This window comes from Formica exsecta, unplaced genomic scaffold, assembly GCF_003651465.1.
Source record: "Formica exsecta isolate Colony F162 unplaced genomic scaffold, ASM365146v1 scaffold148, whole genome shotgun sequence".
Classification (NCBI taxonomy): Eukaryota; Metazoa; Arthropoda; class Insecta; order Hymenoptera; family Formicidae; genus Formica; species Formica exsecta.
Window position 1 is genome coordinate 233,428 of NW_021848810.1, and position 21,314 is coordinate 254,741.

General features: G+C 41.0%; 1 protein-coding gene across 1 annotated transcript; it reads right to left on the reverse strand.

Annotated features, from left to right (window-relative positions):
- Window positions 1-1,097: 1,097 nt before the first annotated feature.
- On the reverse strand, window positions 1,098-13,253 carry LOC115246334 (LIM/homeobox protein Lhx9-like). Its single transcript, XM_029825076.1, has 6 exons — window positions 13,012-13,253; window positions 10,950-11,276; window positions 9,445-9,618; window positions 8,631-8,851; window positions 4,752-4,987; window positions 1,098-4,109 (listed from the first exon to the last, which is right to left on the reverse strand). The coding sequence occupies exons 1-6, from the start codon at window positions 13,251-13,253 to the stop codon at window positions 3,855-3,857; spliced, it is 1,455 nt and encodes a 484-aa protein (XP_029680936.1). The 3' UTR covers window positions 1,098-3,854.
- Window positions 13,254-21,314: the final 8,061 nt, after the last annotated feature.

A 21,314-nucleotide genomic window follows, 5' to 3' on the forward strand; every position in this document is an offset into this window, starting at 1 on the left:
GTCTGCAAAAAAGCTGCAGATACTTTGTCAGAAATTTTCGTCAATTTTTTTACAGGGTACTTGAAAGCATCCATACGGTTGAAGATTGATATATTTGATTCACAAATATCGGGTTTCATGAATCCGCCAATTAAATTTTAAGGATTACAAATATTCGGAAATTTTAGTATCAAGATTAACGTATTAAAGTTATCGTAAAAGTTCTGATTATATTTTATATATTAATTAGAAAACTTAGAACTTACCTTTTATTTTAAAAATTAAAAATTATCTTTTTCGTGATCTAACGTCGGGGAGAAAGTGGTGAATTAGAGAGTGAGAGAGAGTAAGAGAGAGAGAAAGAGAGAGAGAGAGAGAGAGAGAGAGAGAAACGAGAAAGAGAGAGGGAGAGAACCCGCATATAGATTGAAAATTAACTTATATGAGCGCCGACAAAATATATACGGCTTGCGGTGCACTTATACGACTCAAGAGGCCTACAATTTACACGAGGACTCGCTATGTTGGTATAACCCCTAAGTAGAACTCTCGTTCTCTCTCCTTCGTCCCAACTTTTCCTTCTATTCCTGCTTCTCCTCTTTTTCTTTCTCTTCGTCATCATCGTCGTCGTCGTCGTCGTATCTTCCTTTCGGCTTATCCGCCTCTGACTCGAATGCACGAACGTGAAATCCTTAAATACCTAATTTGATGCTAATTACAACTCGCACTTGCGCCTCGTGAGAGAGTAGTGAATGTATGCTCGTGTGTGGCGAGAAGATTCAGTTCAAGTGTATTCGGGAAGGCGGTGTATGGTGGTGGATGGTGAAGGATGCTCATAGTAAAGCGTTAGGTTGAATTTCTTCGATTTCAAATAAAGGAATTATACATGTTCAGCGCGAAACTCGCGCGTCTAAGAGTTTACGTACACCGTAAAAAATTTTCTATAAAAATTTAAACACATTTTTGTCTGAATTTCTTGGTCTGAGTGTCTGAAAGAAATTTCAGACAATCTGTCTTGATCATCAGAGTCGTTTTTCTGAAAATTTAAAAGAATGTGTCCGAAAATTGAAGTGTCCGAAGACTCAGACAGCATTCTGTTTAAATTTTCAGTATGTCTGCAAAAAAGCTGCAGATACTTTGTCAGAAATTTTCGTCAATTTTTTTACAGGGTACTTGAAAGCATCCATACGGTTGAAGATTGATATATTTGATTCACAAATATCGGGTTTCATGAATCCGCCAATTAAATTTTAAGGATTACAAATATTCGGAAATTTTAGTATCAAGATTAACGTATTAAAGTTATCGTAAAAGTTCTGATTATATTTTATATATTAATTAGAAAACTTAGAACTTACCTTTTATTTTAAAAATTAAAAATTATCTTTTTCGTGATCTAACGTCGGGGAGAAAGTGGTGAATTAGAGATGAGAGCAAGTTGCGTCCGAGTCGAGAGACGTACGTAACTATTTATTATGCGATAATAGTTGCACTCGAATGTAGCACATTAATTTGCCTATAGAGTTGGAAATAATTGCTTCGCTCTTTAACATGTACACTTAATCATCGCTATGCTACATATACCTAACGTGCGACCTATCAATTCTCTCTGTCGGGCATCATGTGACAAGATAAAAGATGCTCGTAAAGTATTTTATGATTTACACTTATTTGAAATAACAAAAATAAATATAATAAACAAATGATTTACAGATTTTTGGGACAAGATGAACGCGTGCCTTTTGTAATGTTTAAGATATTCTGTAATTTTTCTTGTCTTATTAACTTAATTTCTACATGATTGATAAAGTTGCATTGTCAATGCACAATGATGCTCACACAATATATTTCGAATTTTTGTAAAACCTTACGTATTACTTTGCCCCTCAAGTATGATTTCAGATTTGAAGAATTGACTAGACATGAAAGCTTATCGTTATCAATAACCGAATAAAAAATAAATGAAAAAACTGAAAGACTTAGCGTCATTTAACTTGAAGAATCTTTGTGAAAATAGATTGTGGTGTTGACATCGATTCTCCAATACTTCCAAATTTCAAATATTTTGATATTGGAAAAATATTAAATCTACAATATAGTTTTTTTATGGCGTTTTATATATATGCTTGAGAGACGTTCGATTTACTAACAATAAGTTTCACGAACTTGCGACGACCTAATCCTTATTTGCATCCGTATACATACTCGCGTAAACACATGTGTATGTATGTATTTGTGTGTGTGTGTGTGTGTATGTGTGTGTATGCATGTGTGTGCGTGCATGCGCCTCGTACTGCTCGAATTCAAAGATGATAATTTGGAAAGAAAACGTGAATGTAAGAATATATAATGCACAAAAAGCTTGATCAAAGCGGCATCCCTTTCAAATAACTCGCGAAAATCCGGAAATCGCGGTTTGCAAAAATATTGCAACAATATCATGCCCTTTGAATTCCAGCAGCTCGTTAAAAAATTTCTTTCTTAGCTACGTTTTGGCACGAGCAGAGGAACGCTGTTTTTTGTTTGAAAAACTTTCATACATTTCGTCGTTAAATATAAAAGTCGCAGACTTGTCGTTTAAATTTTTATCGAGCTTCACTGATGATTTTATTTTGATTATCAGACCCAATCCTTGCCTGCAATTTCCATCATTTAGCAATGATAAAATTCCAAAAAACTATATTTCCAACTTTATTTTATTTCATACTTAATATAGGAATCATTATTGACACATTATGTATAGTCATGATTGCGTATTTAATGTATATTTAATAAATTCTGGCCGATCGACACAACACAAAGCCGATAAAGAAATTAGTGGCGTGCAAAGTTCCGTGTAGAATCAACGAGGACAAATTAAATAATTTCGCTACGTGATTGCACATGTACATGTTCGTCCGCATGGGCGAGCCGTTTCCTTTAATTTAATAGACCTTGCGACATCGCATAGGGCGTCCCAAACAATTATACATACAACATATTTTGATCAGAAAATCTTGATATATTTCATGTTGTATCAAACAATTTAAATAATATGCAAAAAAAGATTTTCTAAAAACACTGACAGATTGCTAGAAATATATTTGCAAGTATTTTAAAAATATTCGGATCTCTGAGGGATCTTCTTGGATCTTTCAAAATCTTTCGATCCTCGTTCTCTAAAAATTCTCAATTCCTCGGAGTACGCTAGATTGGTAATGTGAGATCTTTAGAAACGCTCAAACATGTTGTCAGTAGCACACGTCTTTATGGAACACCCCGCATGTCGAACAGTGCCCGAGGCCTCGTCGATAATTATCGATATAATCGCTAACGATACACTCTCTTTTTGTATACATACCTAGATTACACTCCTACTATCTTCGTCTAGTAATCTTTGGTAATTCGGATGTGCATGGAACTATGATTATTATCACTGATTACTTAAACATAATCGTCTCTACTAGACTAGGCTGTCGTTCGGAAAAATCCTCCGACGGGTCACTTTCTTCGTTAAGTCCAATAATATGTCCCTGTGTAAATCTCGGAGAAAAGCCAAATGTTTGATCTTGCTCTAATCGATTTCGCGCGACTAAAGTTTGTTTTGCACAAAACATCGGCTTCTGTGGAATTTCAGACAACTGTTTCCAAAAGCAGTACGGCAAGGAACACGTTAGACTTTATCCAGAGTTGTTGTACGACGTTATCAACAGTCGACCACCGTTCATCAGTGAGATATCTTCTTTAAAAAAAAAAAAAAAAACTATGATGGATGCGAGTGTCATCGACTCGCCGAGTTCTTCGCGGTCGGTCAATTTTCGAGGAAGCGCGATAATCCCTCATCCGAGATGGCTGGAGAGGCTGCTGTAAGCGTCCTCGTCCATTTCAAGCCGTCGTCAGTATAGGTCGGAGAAGGAGACCTGAGAGGAGACACCCGAGTGCAGATGATGAAGGGCGTGCAGCTCCTCCATGGATGTCGAGGGCATGCTGTTGCTGTCGCCGAGGATGCTGGCAGCCGGGCCGACGTTTGGAGAATTTCCGGTGCTGGATGATACCGGCGTCCCGGAACAGCCGACGTTACTGCTGGCGTTGCCGCCGTCCTGCCGCATCAGGTTCCGTCGCCATTTCGCTCGCGCGTTTTGAAACCACACCTGAACAATGAAATTTCGAAAAGAGACCGCCGTGACTCGAACTGTTGATTATAACCAACTCAACATCGAATAATTCGAATGCGTCAAAAATTATAATAATTCGAATATCGAATTCGTCAAAAATTAGTGAAAAAAAGACAAGTAATTTATTACGTAAAATCAAAGGTGATGTTGGCTAGTTTTGTTACACGATCGAAAGAAAGTCGTTAGTAAAAAAAGAAAAGAAAAGAAAACGGAATGTCAGCGACGGTAAATTGCTTCCTTAGCTACATTGTAAAAAAATGTTCTAAAAATTCAGATACATTTTTGTCTGAATTTTCAAACCTGGGTGTCTGAAAAAAATTTCAGACAATCTGTCTTAAGAGTCGTTTTTCTGAAAATTCAAAAGAATTTGCCTGAAAATTGAAATGTCTAGAAATTCAAAAGAATTTGAGGAGAATTTCTGAAAATTGAAAAGTCTGAAAATTCAGACAGCATTCTGTCTGAAAATTGAAGTGTCTGAAAATTCAGACAGCATTCTGTTTGAAAATTCAGACAGTGTGCCTGCAAAAAAGTTGCAGACACCTTGTCGAAAGTTCCAGTCAGTTTTTTTACAGTATATTCTATTTTCGAAATGTAATGTGAAAATGGAAAACTATTTACCTGTAGTACCCTCTTGGACAGACCGGTCTTCTGCGCGAGCTGCTTGAGATCCTTAGCATCCGGGTTTTGATTTATCGCGAAATAATTTTTCATGGTTCGCAATTGATGGTGCTTGAAACTGGTGCGCATACGCTTTGTTCGTTGGCTCTGATGCACCGGTCCCGGGGAGCCCACGGACGCGTCGTACGCGGATAGCGACTCCATCGACGAGGACAGCTCCGTGGGATGCAGCAGTTCTGCAATCGTGACGTCGACTAAAAAATGTCTTTTTCTCGCGTTAGACATCTCACGTTTTTTATCGAAATTTTTGCTGCGAGATCATTCGACGCGCAATGACGACAAAAACGATGCTGGATATTAACGTAAAGCCTCACGGTTTTCAACATCTGAGCTTTTGAAACGTAGAAACTTAAAAAAACTTTGAAATTCTTGGTATTTTAAGAATCTTGAAAAACTTTGAATTTTTCGATTATTGAATACAGATATGTCACATTATTTATTTCAATGAATACTCTTTCCATCCAAGAATATAAAAATCAAGACGACCCAATATTTCCCATCATCTGTATTCGTATATTTTATAGTTTTTTTTTTTTTTAACATTCGTGCGTCGACTGAATGGATAGTTAAAAAAGGATTTTAATTCCGGAGACGTCGATCCCTTCTTTTCGTAGCGCGCTCTTTCCGATCTTTTCGATCTCGCGAACATAACTGTGCTTTTCCGATCACCTTTGGGGAAAAAAGGAGAAATAAACGAAATCTGTGTCGTTTACCTCAACAAGAAAGCAAATTCCAGAGACACTGCGGCCACTCGCAAAAACGGTTTTTCTATCTCTCTTCTTCTCTCTCGCCCCCTTTCGCGGTATTTCTTTCTCTCTTTCTCCCTTTTGGCGAACCGGCGAATCGCCGTTCGTTGGGAATGGAAGTTCGGAACAATAAACAGTAATGGCGCATACGTGCTCGGGGATTTACTTCTGGGATCCCTTCTCGCCCTCTCCCCCTCGTCCACCCCGTTCGTCGACTGGAACCCGTTCTTCTTCCGATTGAATTCAATGGTTACCCTCGTCGTCTTATTTATTGGATACGTTCCTTCGCTCCGCCGGCGTGCAACAACCGCAACTGTGCACACAACGCACGTCCTCTTTCCTGCGACTGGTTTCTTCTTTTTTTATTTTCGTTCACCATAATTCAGATAAATTCGTGCACGGTGACATAATCGCTAATTGATCAATTAAGACGCTTCTTCTTCTACATAGAATCGAAGAGATTTGACGTGATAAATATGTTTTTATGTGTCCTGTCAAAAATATATTATAAAACATATTATCCGCGCCAAGAAGGTATAAAAGAATTTAAAACGCTTACGTATTTTACTAAAAGTTAGGCTGAAAATGATTAGGGTTCTCTTTCTCGGCGTGATTCTGCACGCGGATCGAATCGAATCGGAATTAGAATTTTTCCGGCGCGACCCTTCCGATTCTCGGCGGGGCCTTTCTGTCTCCGCAGAAAGAGGAACGGGCCCCGGCGGACAGTGACAGATAGGTATCGGCACCGGGAGATGCATCGATTGGCCGATCTGCCCGGAAAAGAATGCCGCTGTGGCCAATGCGTGGCCACAGCCAGCAGAATGGCCGTTCGGAGCGCTATAATGCCGCCTGTGCGCGCGAGAGTTTCTTGCCGTGTCTGTGCAGCAGCAGGTACTCCTCTCTCTCTTTCTCTCTCTCCTTTTCTCTTTCTATTACACGCTCTTGTTTCTTCATCCAGAAGTCTGTAGCCTTCAGACTCGACAATTTTGGCTTCTAACTCGCCTTGACAAATTGTAATCTCATTCTTAAACCGCTAAATTCACCCACCCTCTCTCCCCCGATTTCTGCTCTCGGAGAGAACTTCCCAGGATTCGTGCGACCTTCCCTTACGGGGAAGGACGTCTTCTTGAAACTCTAATTTTAAGACAAAAAACAAAGCTTCCTCTATGAGGAAGCAAAAATATAAAATATATCTTCTAACAAAGAGTAAGCAAATCTTTTTCCGTAGTTGTAAATGATGTTCGTATATTGATCGAAATATTTAGTATTCAACGTAATTGTTTAATTTTATCACATCATGTTAGGCAAATCAAATTTATGCTAGTGTCGCTGCATTCAATGCAGTTTACAAAGAATATATGCATTTCTTTTCAAAATTTATTCAAGGATAATTTATCGATCTTTGATCTTTTATTGTGAGAGATCTTATATTTACATTAGAAAATTGATCTCAAGCATTTGTCAAAAGTTAAGAACTATCGGATTATTGTCTTCCTGCTTCTGTGCTAGAAGACGAGAATGTCTCTGCCGTGTATCAGTCTCACTGTCGCGGAATAGTTCTCATCTCGTCGGCGTCTCACCCTTTCGCACAAAAACTGTCCCAATTATATATAAAGATAATAAAAGCGCGCGAGAGAGAGAAAGAGAGAGATCTTTCTCTTCAGACCGACCATTCGCGTTCCCAGCCGCAACCGAAGCTGCGCACGCAGGACATCATGGACAATTTTATGGCTGTTGGTCGTAAATTCCGGTTGGTAGTCTACGGGTAGAATGATCCTCACCCTCGTCGATTATAAAATAACTGGGAATCGCGCGTGTACCGGTTCGCGCGGCCATCTCTTTGGCTCGCGTCCACGCCGAAACGATCGTAAAACCGGCGGGAATCGCATCGAGATGATGTGATACGAGCGTGCCAGTTGACAAATGACACAAGTCGAGCGAACATAAGCTCGGCCGGTTCGTCATGCCGCCGATTTTCCTCGACTGAGCAGCCGCGGGTTGTGTCATTCAAGTCACGACGATTGACTTTGCGATTTATGTGACACTGTTCTGGGAAAGTATCTATTATGATCTCCTCACGCCACATGATTTTAAAACACGATTTTCATCGAACGATGCAATTCTTGTTTATTGTCGTCTTAAAAGAGTAAAATGATTAAAAATAAAAATTGAAACACAGGATGAAAAATGATCGACTTGGGATGACGATATTTGTACTAAGGATATTAAATCATTGAGCGAATTAAACATCTGCGTAGCGTGCAAGAATACGTCAAAGAATCCCGCTCGCTGAATGTCGAATGCTCCAGTTAACGAGCCGAATAATCACGGACGAAATGAAATAACATCTGCGATTCTTGAGAGTTCGAGCAAATATTTACAAAAAGGAGAACGCCCACCATTATGCCTCCCTTTCCCCGTTACTCGGTAAATAATGCAATTCCGTCGATTAACTCGTTTGCTGTAGCATGATGTAGAGAGAAAGCGCGTGAGTAAACAAACGGATGAGAAGAAAAAAGAGTGGCAGAGTCGCCTCATTTGCATTTTTCGGGAATATGTAAAGCAGATATCAACACTGTAAAAAATTGTCTAAGAATTTAGACACATTTTTGTCTGAATTTTCAGATCCAGGTGTCTGAAAGATATTTCAGACAATCTGTTTTAATTATCATTTGTTTTTCTAAAAGTTCAGACAAGTATGTCTAAAAATTAAAATATGTCTGAAAATTCAGACAATGTGTCTGCCAAAAAGTTTCAGACACTTTGTTTGAAAGTTTTTTTACAATGAAGTACAGTGAACTTCAAACAAAGTATCTGAAGTTTTTTTACAGACACACTGTCTGAATATCCAGACACATTTCCATTTTCAGACCAACTCTTCTAAACTTTCAGAAAAACGACTCTGATGATTAACACAAATTGAAAATTTTTTCAGACATCCACATCTGCAAATTTAGACAAAAATGTATCTGAATTCTTAATCAATTTTTTAAAGTGCGAATAGGAATCCAGGAACCGATCTTCTCAGGAGGGTAGGAAAGAGATCGCGGGAACATACATTGGCTTGACTCACCGAGCGCGCCAGCGGCCAGTCTCATTGTGACGGGAAGCTCGGAACCGGTGACTTCCGACAGCTTCCTCTTCCGCGGCCGACCCTTCTGCACAGTGGAAGAAGCTATCGGGCTCTGCTCATAGTACGCCGGAAGCGGCGACACCCCCGGCGAGCCGAGATCCTCGATGCCGCCGGCAGCACCCGCGTAATCCCCGGCGCAGCACAGCAGCTCGTAGTGTGGTCTTGGGAGCGACGTTGCAGTTGTCAGTCGTCAAGCTCTCTGTCAAGTAGTCGATAGACGACCTGACCTCCGCGTTATGTGTCGAGTTTCGATGACCGAGTTCGACTTGCGTGAACGTTAGATTCCGTGGGCTTAGCATTTGATGATTCTATCATCCCTTTTTGTGTCGATGTTTTATTCTCTCTGATAAAATTCTATGTTTATACCCACAACTGTTATAACTTTTTCTGCACTGTGTTTAATTTCACATAAATATATATCTCTCTCTTCCTATCTTTAATTTCCTTAAATCGTAACATTTTTTCTTCTTCGTGAATCTCTTATTTTCACATCCCCCACGGTATCTGCTGTCACAATTGTCTTCTCGGAACCCGAGACTCGAATCCATCCATTCCAATGACTGTCATTAAGCGACTCGACGACTGTCATTAGCGCGGACGGGGAAGGAGGGAGGAAGGGAGGAAGGGAGGAACGACTCGGTGCGACAAAAGCGTCTCGTGCTCCTGTCAACCTCGTCATCGAACTCGTTGATAACAAGGAGAGACGCGGCCTTTGAAGGATAGTAATGATCAGATGCTCCTGTTTCTCACCTACCTACAATACACGAGTCCGTCCCGCTGACCGAAATGGTCGCCTTTGTTCAGCGGGGTGCCGCACGAGGCGCAAGTGAAACACGCCACATGATACACCAGATCGCGCGCCCGCATCACCAGCTCCGAGGCGGAGATACCGGCACGGCATCGCGAGCATCGCGACACCGCGAATAATCTGCGATCAGAAAATACAGTCATTAAAAGACGTGCGTTATTGAAATCTTTCACTATCCAAAAAATGGAAAATTCCATGCTTCAAATTTGCACAATCGTGTTAAATTATTATTAGTATATCAGCCCCTTATATACTCATCTAATGACGATTTAACTGAGAGAGCAAAACTTTAAGATCACGTTGATTCTTCAAAATTTTCTTTGAACGTATCTTTTAAAAAACACCGTAAAAAATGTTCTAAAATTCGGACACATTTTTGTCTGAATTTTCAGATCTGGGTGTCTGAAAGAAATTTCAGACAATCATCAGAGTCGTTTTTCTGAAATTTCAGAAGAGCGTGTCTGAAAATTAAAGTGTATCTGAAAATTCAGACAGCATTCTGTCTAAAAATTGGAAGTATTTTTCGCTATAATTTTTCTCAATCTTGCCAAAATTTAAATCAGAGGGAATTATTGAGAAGCAAAATATATGATACGTATTTGGGAATCTAACAGTGCATTATCCGATTTGTGCGAATGTTTGCGAATATATTATACGAATTTCGCTTGAGGTGAATTTCGTAAGCGATCGAAGCGGACCGTTCACCATTCGCGTAGACGGAAACAAAGGGCTCGCGTTGTTGCATATTGCATGGACGACGGCTGGTGAATTCCTCCCCTGTTCGCTCTAACGAACTCGCTTCTCAGCCTTTCATTCTACCCTCGTTCTGAAACGCCGAACGTCATCGCGTAAACGCGCGCGTGCATTATTCCATATGATATTCATTTATTTATCTATGATTATTTGAATTGCTTTTCAAATCTCTCAAGTTCTTAAATCGTTGGGCTTTTCAAGATGTAGAATCTCGAATTTTTCAATGTCAAAAATCTTTGGAGAATTTGTATTTATTAACTCTTTAATTGATTAATAACTCTATAAGAGAGTGAAACTTTAAGATCGCGTGCATTCTTCAAAATTGGCTCTCTTTTTGAATGTATTTTTCAAAAAATACCGTAAAAAGTTTTCTAAGAACTTAGACAAATTTTTGTCTAAATTTTCAGATCTAGGTGTCTTCTAATCATCAGAATTGTTTTTTTGAAAATTCAGAAAAGTATGTTTGTAGTAAAAATTGAAGTGTGTCTGAAAATTCAGACAACATCCTGTCTGAAAATTCAGACAGCATTCTATCTAAAAATTTAAAAGTGTCCCCCCCAAAAAAGCTGCAGACACTTCGTCTGAAGTCTCAGCCAGTTTTTTTTTTTTTACCATAAACCTTTCTTTCTATTTTCTCTCTCCCCTAGAAAAATAATACTCTTTATTTCAGACACGCTCTTTCGCGATCGCGTGCTAACCTATAGTAATCCTCCTTGCAGTAGATGTTGCCGTCCCTGGCAAAGCAGGTGAGCTCGGCGGCCAGGGGGATCCGACAGTGACAGCAGCGCAGGCAGCCACAGTGCCATGCGCGATCGGCCGCCCTTAGATACCAACGTTCAGCGATCTCCCTTCCGCAGCCTCCGCAACCGAGGACACCTTCCGAGGTGCTGCCGCCCCCGCCGCTCCCGCCGCCGCCATTGCCGCCGCCGCCGCCTTCGTTCGCGCCGACCTGCCGACTGTTCGCTCCCCCGCCGTCCCCCGGCGGAGGAGTAGTGCTCCCACAGCCGACTTCCTTCAGCATTTTCCTGGACGCGACCCGCTACGACGCATACCGCTGCATTCTGCAAATGGTGTGTTGATGGCAAGCTTTTATGATAAACGTATTATATGTAGACGCGAAGCGCGACTTGAGCATCGCGAAGAAGAATTAGTCATAGAAACGATTGTAAATTTCAATTTTAAGGCTAGTTTTTATAAATAATATCCAATGTATACGCCTTTATTAGGTAATTTATTTAATTTGTGATAAAGTTTGAGACAAAAATCTGTTTTTAATTTTACATGTCGTAATAATACAGGAAACATACATTTGAAAAATTAAAATATATATATATATATAAAATATATGCCAAGATACACATACACACACACATATATATGTATGATGTGCAACACGTGAAATTATTTCTGTCCTAAATTTTGTCATAAGTTATAAATCGCCTAAAAATAATTTGATGAATAGTGACCGCAATCTTTATCATTTGATCAGTCATTTATCTCGATTATATATGTATAGTCTTTAGAGCTTTTGACGTTATCAAACGTCAACGTTTAATAAAATCGTTTGTTCAATCAAAAAAACTCTAGGTTTTCCTTTTTGCCAAAAGATAAAATTTGAGCATCTGGGATTCTAGAATCCTTAGGAGTCATAAATAAGCTCAAATGCGATTCATCCAGAACACGCTGCCCAGGTGACGTACGCAAACAAAAACTGATAAATGAAAACAATTCGTAGTCGGCGATCCGTTAATTTCTCGTGATCCTCGCGATTTCGTGAATCGACGCAATGTCTCTCGTGCAGATATTCATCTTGGAGGAAACGACTTTCCATCTCCGAGTAACAGAAAAATTCTCGAGGGAATTAAACTTTAATTAAACCTGATTATTTGAAAATCATTGATCTTGGAAATCGATCGAATTTCGTGTGCACGAAATAGATTTATATTGAAGCGTACATAAATACAACACGTTATTTCACAATCTCCATTCGCGAGCAATATCGAATACCGGAAACATCGTCTCAAGCATTATTCGCGTGTAACGCAACGCCGATCACAACAGCACGATACTTCGACGTTAATTAATCTATCCTTGGAAATAGTATTGTTTTAGGTGAAAAGCAAAATGCACGCGGATTTGCATCGCGGCAGCGTTATGTCTGCAATAGCGCGCGGAGAGAAAGAGAGGGAGAGAGAGAGATTTTTTTCTGATATTATCACGTTGCCATATTTCCATAAAATCGATTCGCGATCCCTCGATAACAGAATCTCCGGAACGAGAAATGCACGTGTGGTTACGTCAGCGAAATTTGCACCGAAAGCATAACGGAATATCTAGATTGACGGATCAAATGTATATTTGATCAGATTGCAGTAATATTGAAGTATCGTGTTTATTTGAAAATAATATCATTGTCGAATTTCTAAATTCTTACGCGAATTCTTCTGTTAAAAATTATTGAAATTTAACGTAAATTATTACACATAAACAAATTTTTATCTCTTCAAAAATTTAAATATTCTATTACTTAATTGCATGTGCGTGTGTTTTTAATTAAAAAAAAAAAAAAAAAAAACAATTATACTGCATCTATGAACGTTGTTCAACTTCTCATAAATTGTTCAAATTATAAATATTATATTTTGTGGTTTGTGTGTGTACATTTTAACAATTTACTGTACTTGAACGCAATCTTCGTTGAAAATCTTTTATCATTAAGTGTGATTCTTGTGCCTTGACATTAAGATCGCTTTAACTTACCTGAAATCGATTAAACCGCAGGAGACGCGACGGCGAATTCCGCTGCTGATCTCTCGTTTCTCGTTTGCCGACGATGTAGCTCTCGTGGTCAAATTTATTCCCGCTTGGCTATTTCCATCTAAATCGCGGTCACCTTGGACTCGCCGACTTTTCCAGAGCACGCGGCGCGGTCCCAACGCCGGATATCCCGACGATCTCGGCTGCCTCGAACTGACCAGGCAGTTGTTGCGGTCATCAATCATGCTCTGGACAAGAGAAAAGCCGCGAGAGTGCAGGAGAATAATTTCTCTAAACGACATTTCTCTCGGTTCATCGTTTCGCGATAATGGAATTTGCGCCACGAGAAGCGCTCATGAAATTGCAATAAAATTCTATCTGTTCATATGACATATTTTTTAAATGTTCTTTAATAAAAAAAAAACGCAATTGTATACTCTCTGACTTCCCGAGAAAAAATTTAAAAAAATTTTTTCGAACAATTTGCATGTAATTATAATATCGTTTTATTTATATAGATTATATCATAGATTAATATAATTATATAGATTATATCATAGATCAATTTAAAGTAAGAATTAATGATCACATCCAATTCTTTTAAAGTATAACTCGTATGATATGAATAAAAAATTTTGTGAACAATATTAGATACCCCAATTCTAAAATAAATTTTAAATCTTGCTTAAAAATATCGAAAAAAGAACGAGCTTTTTGAGTAAAAGAAGCTCTTGAATAGGATCTTTAGATTGCGGTTAAAGAGATCGGGGTGGTCGCCAGTATTCAAAGTGACATGTTGGTTAACTCATCTCTTACAAAAGGATACAGATTGAATCACGGTTGCGGTTAGCAAAATCCACGAATCTAACTTTCGTCACACAAATTTGTGCCAACAATAAATTTAATCTTACGTTGCACATCAATTTTAATTTTTTTTCATGTTATTTTTTTATATAAAAATACTAATAAGTTTTTACTATATAAATATTAAGGTATTACACTAGTGAATAAATCTTGAAATTCTTGATCGTCTTAGATTCTTAGATGATTAAATTTAGATTCTTGAATCCATAAAAATCTGATGTGAGAGTAAACTTCAGATTTCAGAGGAAGATGTCATGCTGCAGATTTTCAAATTCTCAGATTCTCAGATAAATCCTTAGATTTTTGCAGATTTTATTGTTATTTGCTAAATCTGAAATTCTTAGATTCTTAAATCATTGGAAATTAAATTAGATTAAATTAACTATTATAACTACAACTATTTAATAAACAAAATTAAATTAGATTTTTAGACGTTTGTGATTATTCACTAAAAATATATAAGCCAACATCTTGATCGTCGTTCGCGAGCCGTCGGGTAAATGCATCGTTTATACAAATCTGATTCTCTATTTTACACTAACCAGTTCATTTTCTTCTTCTAAAGCACCGCATCCTCGTTACATGTTTTGGTCCTTTCGAGACACGTCGATCCTTCCTTCCCGAGTTCTAAGATGCGAAACGTAAGCATAACACTAATCACTGTTTTGAGTTTATTCCATCACAAATCGTAAACTCTCTTTACACTTCTCTCACGATCAACAGATTCATCCGCGATAAATCCACCAAGCTCGGAGACAAAAGACTCGCGAGTGACGCGAGAAAGGAAACTTTCTTCGAACGAGAATAACACGGATTCGCGAATGCGAGGGATCTTCGCAGGAAGAATTTCCAGGCGGAACTCGTGCGCGTGGAAAAATCACGGGCGGAAAACTGGCGCGCGCCGAAAATATCCGCGAGCGGGAAATCCGCGAAGGAGCCGCCTCGTCGGCCGGAGAAGGAAGTTCGAAGGACGCGGCGGACTCGCGATGGAAGCTGCTCCCCGTCGGCATAATATTACGATCCTGGAACGGCCACCCGGGGCCAGGGGCGGACGTCACCACGGCAGGGAAGCGGGGTTGGTGCGATCCCCTCATGCTGCGATCTCGCCGGGCGATGACGGGGTGGGGTTTTTGAGGCCGCGTCGAGGGGTACAGAGACGTCGGGACGCCGGGCGTCTGCGCGCTGCGCCGGCGCCTTTGTGGCTTCCCCGTTGTCTCCCTTTCCCTCTTCTCACTCTCTTTCTTTTTCGCTCTCTTTGTCTTCCACGGGAAAGTAGTTTGCTCTGTCTGTCCTTTTAGCGATGGTTGTCGTTGATGTCATCCACGCTACTGGTGTTGGTGATAATGTTGTTTGTTCAGGTATCGCCGCATTTTCCTAAAGGACTTGTCTGAAAACATATTGCCTGAAATTCCCTGCAATATATCGTCTCTCCCTTTAGGTGTATCATTTATAATCTCTATTTTATCTAATTTAAAATATATCTTCATAGATTATCTTTACGATTATTTATTATGGATTGTGTAATCGCTTCATATATATTATTTGGAACTAAAATATTTCAAAGATTCGAATTTGCCGAAATAATTTGAGATTTCAAAGTATTGAAGATTTTTCAAGTTTTTCTCTTTTTAATTTGCACATAAATCAAGAAGCAGACATTATCAGTGATACAAAAAAAGAGAAAACAAATTTTAGAATTTTTTTGAAAAAACCCGTTTTATATCAAATTAGCAAAACGTAGGCGTTTGTATAGTAACTTTATTGAATTATTCTTTAATTTTCCACTTTGTTTTCTTCCGGTGACATCACCGATTTCGCGTGCTTCCGGAAACGTTCCAAACTGCGCTAGAGCCGACATTCATTATTCATGATTAGCCGCGACGTCTCGGTCGCAAAGCGCTCGCTCACATTTCACTCTCAATTAATTTGCAATCGGGGTATCCCAATGGGAAGAGGCTCCCGGGAAGAGAAATGACGTGACACGCGAGTGGTTAGTCACGCGTCAGTCACGCGTACAGGTACAAATTATAACTTAAACGACGCCAGCTGTGGCGAAAAACGTGTTCCCGCGGCGATTTTAATATCACCACCAGTTTGTCACTCTGTCTCCTCGAGGACCGTCGACTGGATCATTCTAACGAGAGTTTGGGTGTCCCTCGCACGAAATCACATCAAACATTTGTATCTCCAAGTATTCTGTTAAAGTATTCTGCGTTAAAATTTTGGAAACTTGCGTATTGCAAATCTTGGAAATACAATATTATGGAATTTATTAATTTTATACAGCGTTTGAATATACTGTAAAGTTTTTTCACAGCATGTTTAAAATTCTGAAACGCTTTAAAACTTGACAATATTAAATTTCAGACTGAATTTTAAGTTTAAATAGTTTTAAATTTTTGATACAGTCTATATTATATAACAAAAAAAAAGAACAAGCAAAAATAGCTCGTTATCGCGTACGTGCGTGCGTGTGTGAAAGCGCCTTTTAATTGCGGCTGAAGAAGTGACGCGCAAATGACAGTTGGGGATACATTGTCCGACCAGTTCTTCCGGATTTGCCTGGTTAGCGCGTTCACACTCGGTCGGACTATATTTGGCCGAGAGCGGCAGCGAAAGCAACTTGACGCGTACACGCTCGAGGCGAAAATTCATCGCGACGGAATCCGTGCGACTGAGCCGTTTCGCTCCTGATGTCCCATTAGGCTCATTAACCTGCGGGTGGCACGATCAAACGCCGGCGCTACAAATCGAACCTTCCGTTAAGCGCGAATTGTCGTTAATCTTACGCGCCGCCCCACGTCTGGTTCCGAGATTCGCGCCCAAGCTATTTATTAGTCACGATAATTTGGAATAATATTTTAATTTCGACGATTATATACGCGCCGTCATATGGGATTAACGAAAAATTAAAAGTTTCCTTTTGCGTTCGTGACTCCAAACGATGCTTTAAGAATTGAAGCTGCCAGTTGTCGTTATGACCTGACGTATGGCATAATTAAAGAATCTACGTAAGCACAATGTATGATATATTTCAATGCTGGTGAAAAGTCAACTTTGCCGAGGGGAACCTCTTCTACTTCGGGAGAAGCTACTGATTTAATCAGATCCGATCTAATTCAATCTCATGCACAGTTCTCAGTCGAGCCAACGCGAATGAAGCGCGCGCATAAGAAAGCTGTCATTGCGGCGAAGGAGGAGGATGCTGTCATATCGATCAGAACCTTTCCGGAAGGACAGACGACTGGAAACGATACTAACGAAGAAGAAGAAGAAGAAGCGACGGCGGCAGCGGCAGCAGCCAAGCTTCGCCGGCTTATCTCCCGCTCTCGCTTCTTCTTCCTCTCGCGTTTCTATCTCTCTTTATCTCTCTATCTCTCTCTCTCCCCACGGGGTAGATGAGGGTAAGCAGCCTCCGTCGAGGCGCAGCCCTCCGACGTCCGCTCGATATAAACTCGCTGGAGCTGGCCAATAGCGATCGCGAAACGACGAGAAAGCCGTTGCCCGATTGGACCGACTCGCGCCGACATCAGGGACGACGGGGAGAACGGATGGAGAGATGGAAATGCTCTCTCCCGCCAGCATCACTCGCAGATTCCTGCCGAGAATGGGAGTCATCTGGTGGATACTGACAGCAACTGGCGCTATTCCGGTGCGCGGATCCGTCGTGTCTTTTTCTCTCGTCTCATCTTCAGGACGAAACGTCAGCAGGGCATGTCGTGTTACGAATGAATGAATGAATCAAGTACACGTGTGTGGGACATGAGGGTTGGTTCCGCCGGCTGTGGCTGGTCCTGAATGGAAAGCAAAATCTCTCGATCGACATGGAAACATCGCTCTTCCAGTTGCTACTGTCGCTTATCGTTACTTCTGCAACTCATTTGCGCACACGTAATTTGAAAATTTTCCTACCAAACCTTTAACTATAGATTAATGCCGTCGTGTTATTATTATAAAACAGCCCGCGATCACAGCTGTCATCGTATCATCAAATATAATTTGATTAATTAATTAATTCATGTGGGGACGAGTCGGCATTCGTTCGGACGCGAATATACATCTCCGTCATTCGTTCATCCATTCGACCGTGACATAAAGTCATTTTCGTCTCCAAGTTTCAAGGGATGGACTTGGTAAGAAGGTTGCCGCATCACCACGGAATTCCCGGCATCATCGATCACGGAGGAAAATGAGACCGGATGAGGAGGACTAGCGCGACCGGCGAAATGGTAGCAGACCGTCGCGTTAGCGCTCTAGAGGCCCTGGCCGCGACGGGAACGGAACAGTACCCCGTTAGTCTCCCCGTTCAGTGAACAAAAGTGGGTCTTCCTTCCTCGCCCCCCCCTCACCGCACGGCACGAAAGTAATTCAAGACACCTGGCGAAGAATGGTTTTAACGGATCTCCGGATCTCGTCCCGCGTGACGAGAAGGCGACGCGGGGGAGACCCCCCCCCCTTTCCCTTTCCTCCCCTCTCTAATTGCATTATGTAAAATACGATGCGCTATCTCCCGGCGCGCGTAAGAGTAAATAAGTGCAAAGATATAACGGTTAATTTCCGCGTTAACCGCGTTTTATCGCGACGTCTATCCGCAGGCCGGGGGCCGGCAGGATGCCCGGGCTCTGTTCCATCATGAATTTTTTTTCGCCAGTGTTCGCTCGCGCTCCTTTAATCGCGCTTACGTATATGTGCCTCGCACGCACGCATGCACGCACGAGTGGAAGGTATGCGTAAACGCGCGTCAGAAGGAGATAAACGGAACGCGCGTACACTGCCCTCAGAAATTTCCGCGGCGCATCCTTCGAGCGATCAAACGGGTGTGAACTTGCTTTCCAGTTATGGATATTTCAATGCCCCCTTATATCGCGATTATTCCCTGCGAAAAGGAAGAGAGACTCGAGGAATTTATAGAATTTCTTCCCAAGAGAAAATATATTCAAATATTCTCGATACACATGATTTTAGAACAACTTAGAGTGTCACCGATGAGAAACAAGAGATTCGGGAAAAATAAAATTTTTGAGTATTTTACAATTATCAGATATTCGTGATAATATCCAATGAGAAATATGGAACGATATCGTTGTAAATGTATCGAAGACATTTCGCCGATGCATCTATCTCATTTTCACTTCTATCGCTTCGTTTCCCTAAGTATTGTTTTCTTTTCAAGTATCTCCGGCGTTATCGGAAATCTATTCTTAGTTTCGCGTCCTCACACAAGTGCACGCTCGTTCTCCGGTTCTGCGAGAGCCTTGCTTTCTCAGAAGGTAAGAGCGCAGGAGGAAAAAGAAGAGAAGAGTGGAAGAGGAAGGACGCGGCGAGGAGGACGAGAGTGCGTGCGCATGAAGTGTATTTATGCGCGGCACCGTCACGTGGGTAAGGATCGTAGATTGCGAGCGGGGCCCCGGCGTCGTGTGCGTGTCGGTGAATGAGGCTGACGTGGATAAATGGCGCGTTTCCCCGCGGGAGACGCGCGCCCAGGCGATCTTCCGGGCTCGGTGCAACAGCCGATCGGGAAGCGTCGCGAGGACGAGAGGAGGAGGAGGAGGAAGGGGAGGAAGAGAACGACGACGACGACGAACGACGCTCCTCCACGGCTGGCCTCGCAAAAAGCAGCGCCGCTTGTCGTCCGGGTAATTGACGATCGCGAGAACATGCGCGCCCGTAAAAAGGGCCCGCCTTTGGCCGCCTCGCTCTTACGCGGAATCTTGTCAGCTTGAGGGCCTCGCGACTATCACGCGGACTGTTCCGGTGGCTGCCGGTGGCCTTCCGGAGCCCCAATCCTCCAGATTCTACTGTCACTCAGATGAATTTCATATTAACTATTGTGTGAGTTTTTTTAATTGTACACTGTAAAAAAATTGACGGAAACTTCAGACAAAGTGTCTGCAGTCTTTTTGCAGACACTCTGCCTAAATTTTCAAACTGAATGCTGTCTGAATTGTCAGACACACTTCAATTTTCAGACAGAATGCTGTCTGAATTTTCAGACATACTCTTCTGAACTTTCAGAAAAACGAAAAACTTCTGATTAAGACAGATCTGAAATATCAGACAAAAATGTGTCTAAATTTTTAGAAAATGTTTTACAATATTGGATATTTCCAAGAGGTGCGATATGAAACGCGTAGATAAATATTTCTTAAATCTTAACAATATAAGAGATAAAGATAGAAAGAGAGAGATATGCTATACAAAATAAAAATTAATTAATTAATTAAATGGAATGAAATATGTATAGCCGATAAATGAAATCGCCTTAAGAAATAAAGATAGAGAGATACACGCTATACAAAACAAGAATAAATAAATAAATTAAATGGAATGAAATATATATAGCCGATATATGAATGAAATCGCGTTAACTTTGTCCCATTGTTCGCGTAACTCATTCGCGCACGTGAGGGCAGGCGAGAGCGAAGGGAAGGAGGTAGGTCAGACCCGAGCCAGCTAAGGAGGGTTATCTGATTGGGAGCGCGCGAATATCTTCTCCGGCTTCCGGCGCCCAACCCGTGATTACCGCGTCGATTGTCTGCAAATGGAAGCTGAAAAACGCATCTCACACTCGGTAAAGGCGAGCGGTGCGCACGTCAACGTCGACGAGGGATGCTCGGATGCCCGCGGATCCCACGGTGCCTCGATGCACAGTCCGGGCTCTTCGCTTTATCGTTATTAACGTCCCGGCTTCGAACAAGAGAGAGAGAGAGAGAGAGAAAAAAAGAAACGATGATTGAAATAAAAACTTCAATTTTATTATTTCAACGCGAGAGCGTATTGAAATATCAGACAAAAATGTGTCTAAATTTTTAGAAAATGTTTTACAATATATTGGATATTTCCAAGAGGTGCGATATGAAACGCGAAGATAAATATTTTTTAAATCTTAACAATATAAGAGATAAAGATAGAAAGAGAGAGATATGCTATACAAAATAAAAATTAATTAATTAATTAAATGGAATGAAATATGTATAGCCGATAAATGAAATCGCCTTAAGAAATAAAGATAGAGAGATACACGCTATACAAAACAAGAATAAATAAATAAATTAAATGGAATGAAATTTATATAGCTGATATATGAATGAAATCGCGTTAACTTTGTCCCATTGTTCGCGTAACTCATTCGCGCACGTGAGGGCAGGCGAGAGCGAAGGGAAGGAGGTAGGTCAGACCCGAGCCAGCTAAGGAGGGTTATCTGATTGGGAGCGCGCGAATATCTTCTCCGGCTTCCGGCGCCCAACCCGTGATTACCGCGTCGATTGTCTGCAAATGGAAGCTGAAAAACGCATCTCACACTCGGTAAAGGCGAGCGGTGCGCACGTCAACGTCGACGAGGGATGCTCGGATGCCCGCGGATCCCACGGTGCCTCGATGCACAGTCCGGGCTCTTCGCTTTATCGTTATTAACGTCCCGGCTTCGAACAAGAGAGAGAGAG

Bases quoted from the DNA above. Each gene is read 5' to 3' on its own strand.
- LOC115246334 (XM_029825076.1), bottom strand. From the start codon at position 13,253: ATGATTGATGACCGCAACAACTGCCTGGTCAGTTCGAGGCAGCCGAGA. The intron at 9,619-10,949 runs GTTAGCACGCGA...TTCTGATCGCAG, and splicing joins TGCAAGGAGGATTACTATAG to ATTATTCGCGGTGTCGCGAT. The intron at 4,110-4,751 runs GTAAATAGTTTT...TTCATTGTTCAG, and splicing joins TGTCCAAGAGGGTACTACAG to GTGTGGTTTCAAAACGCGCG.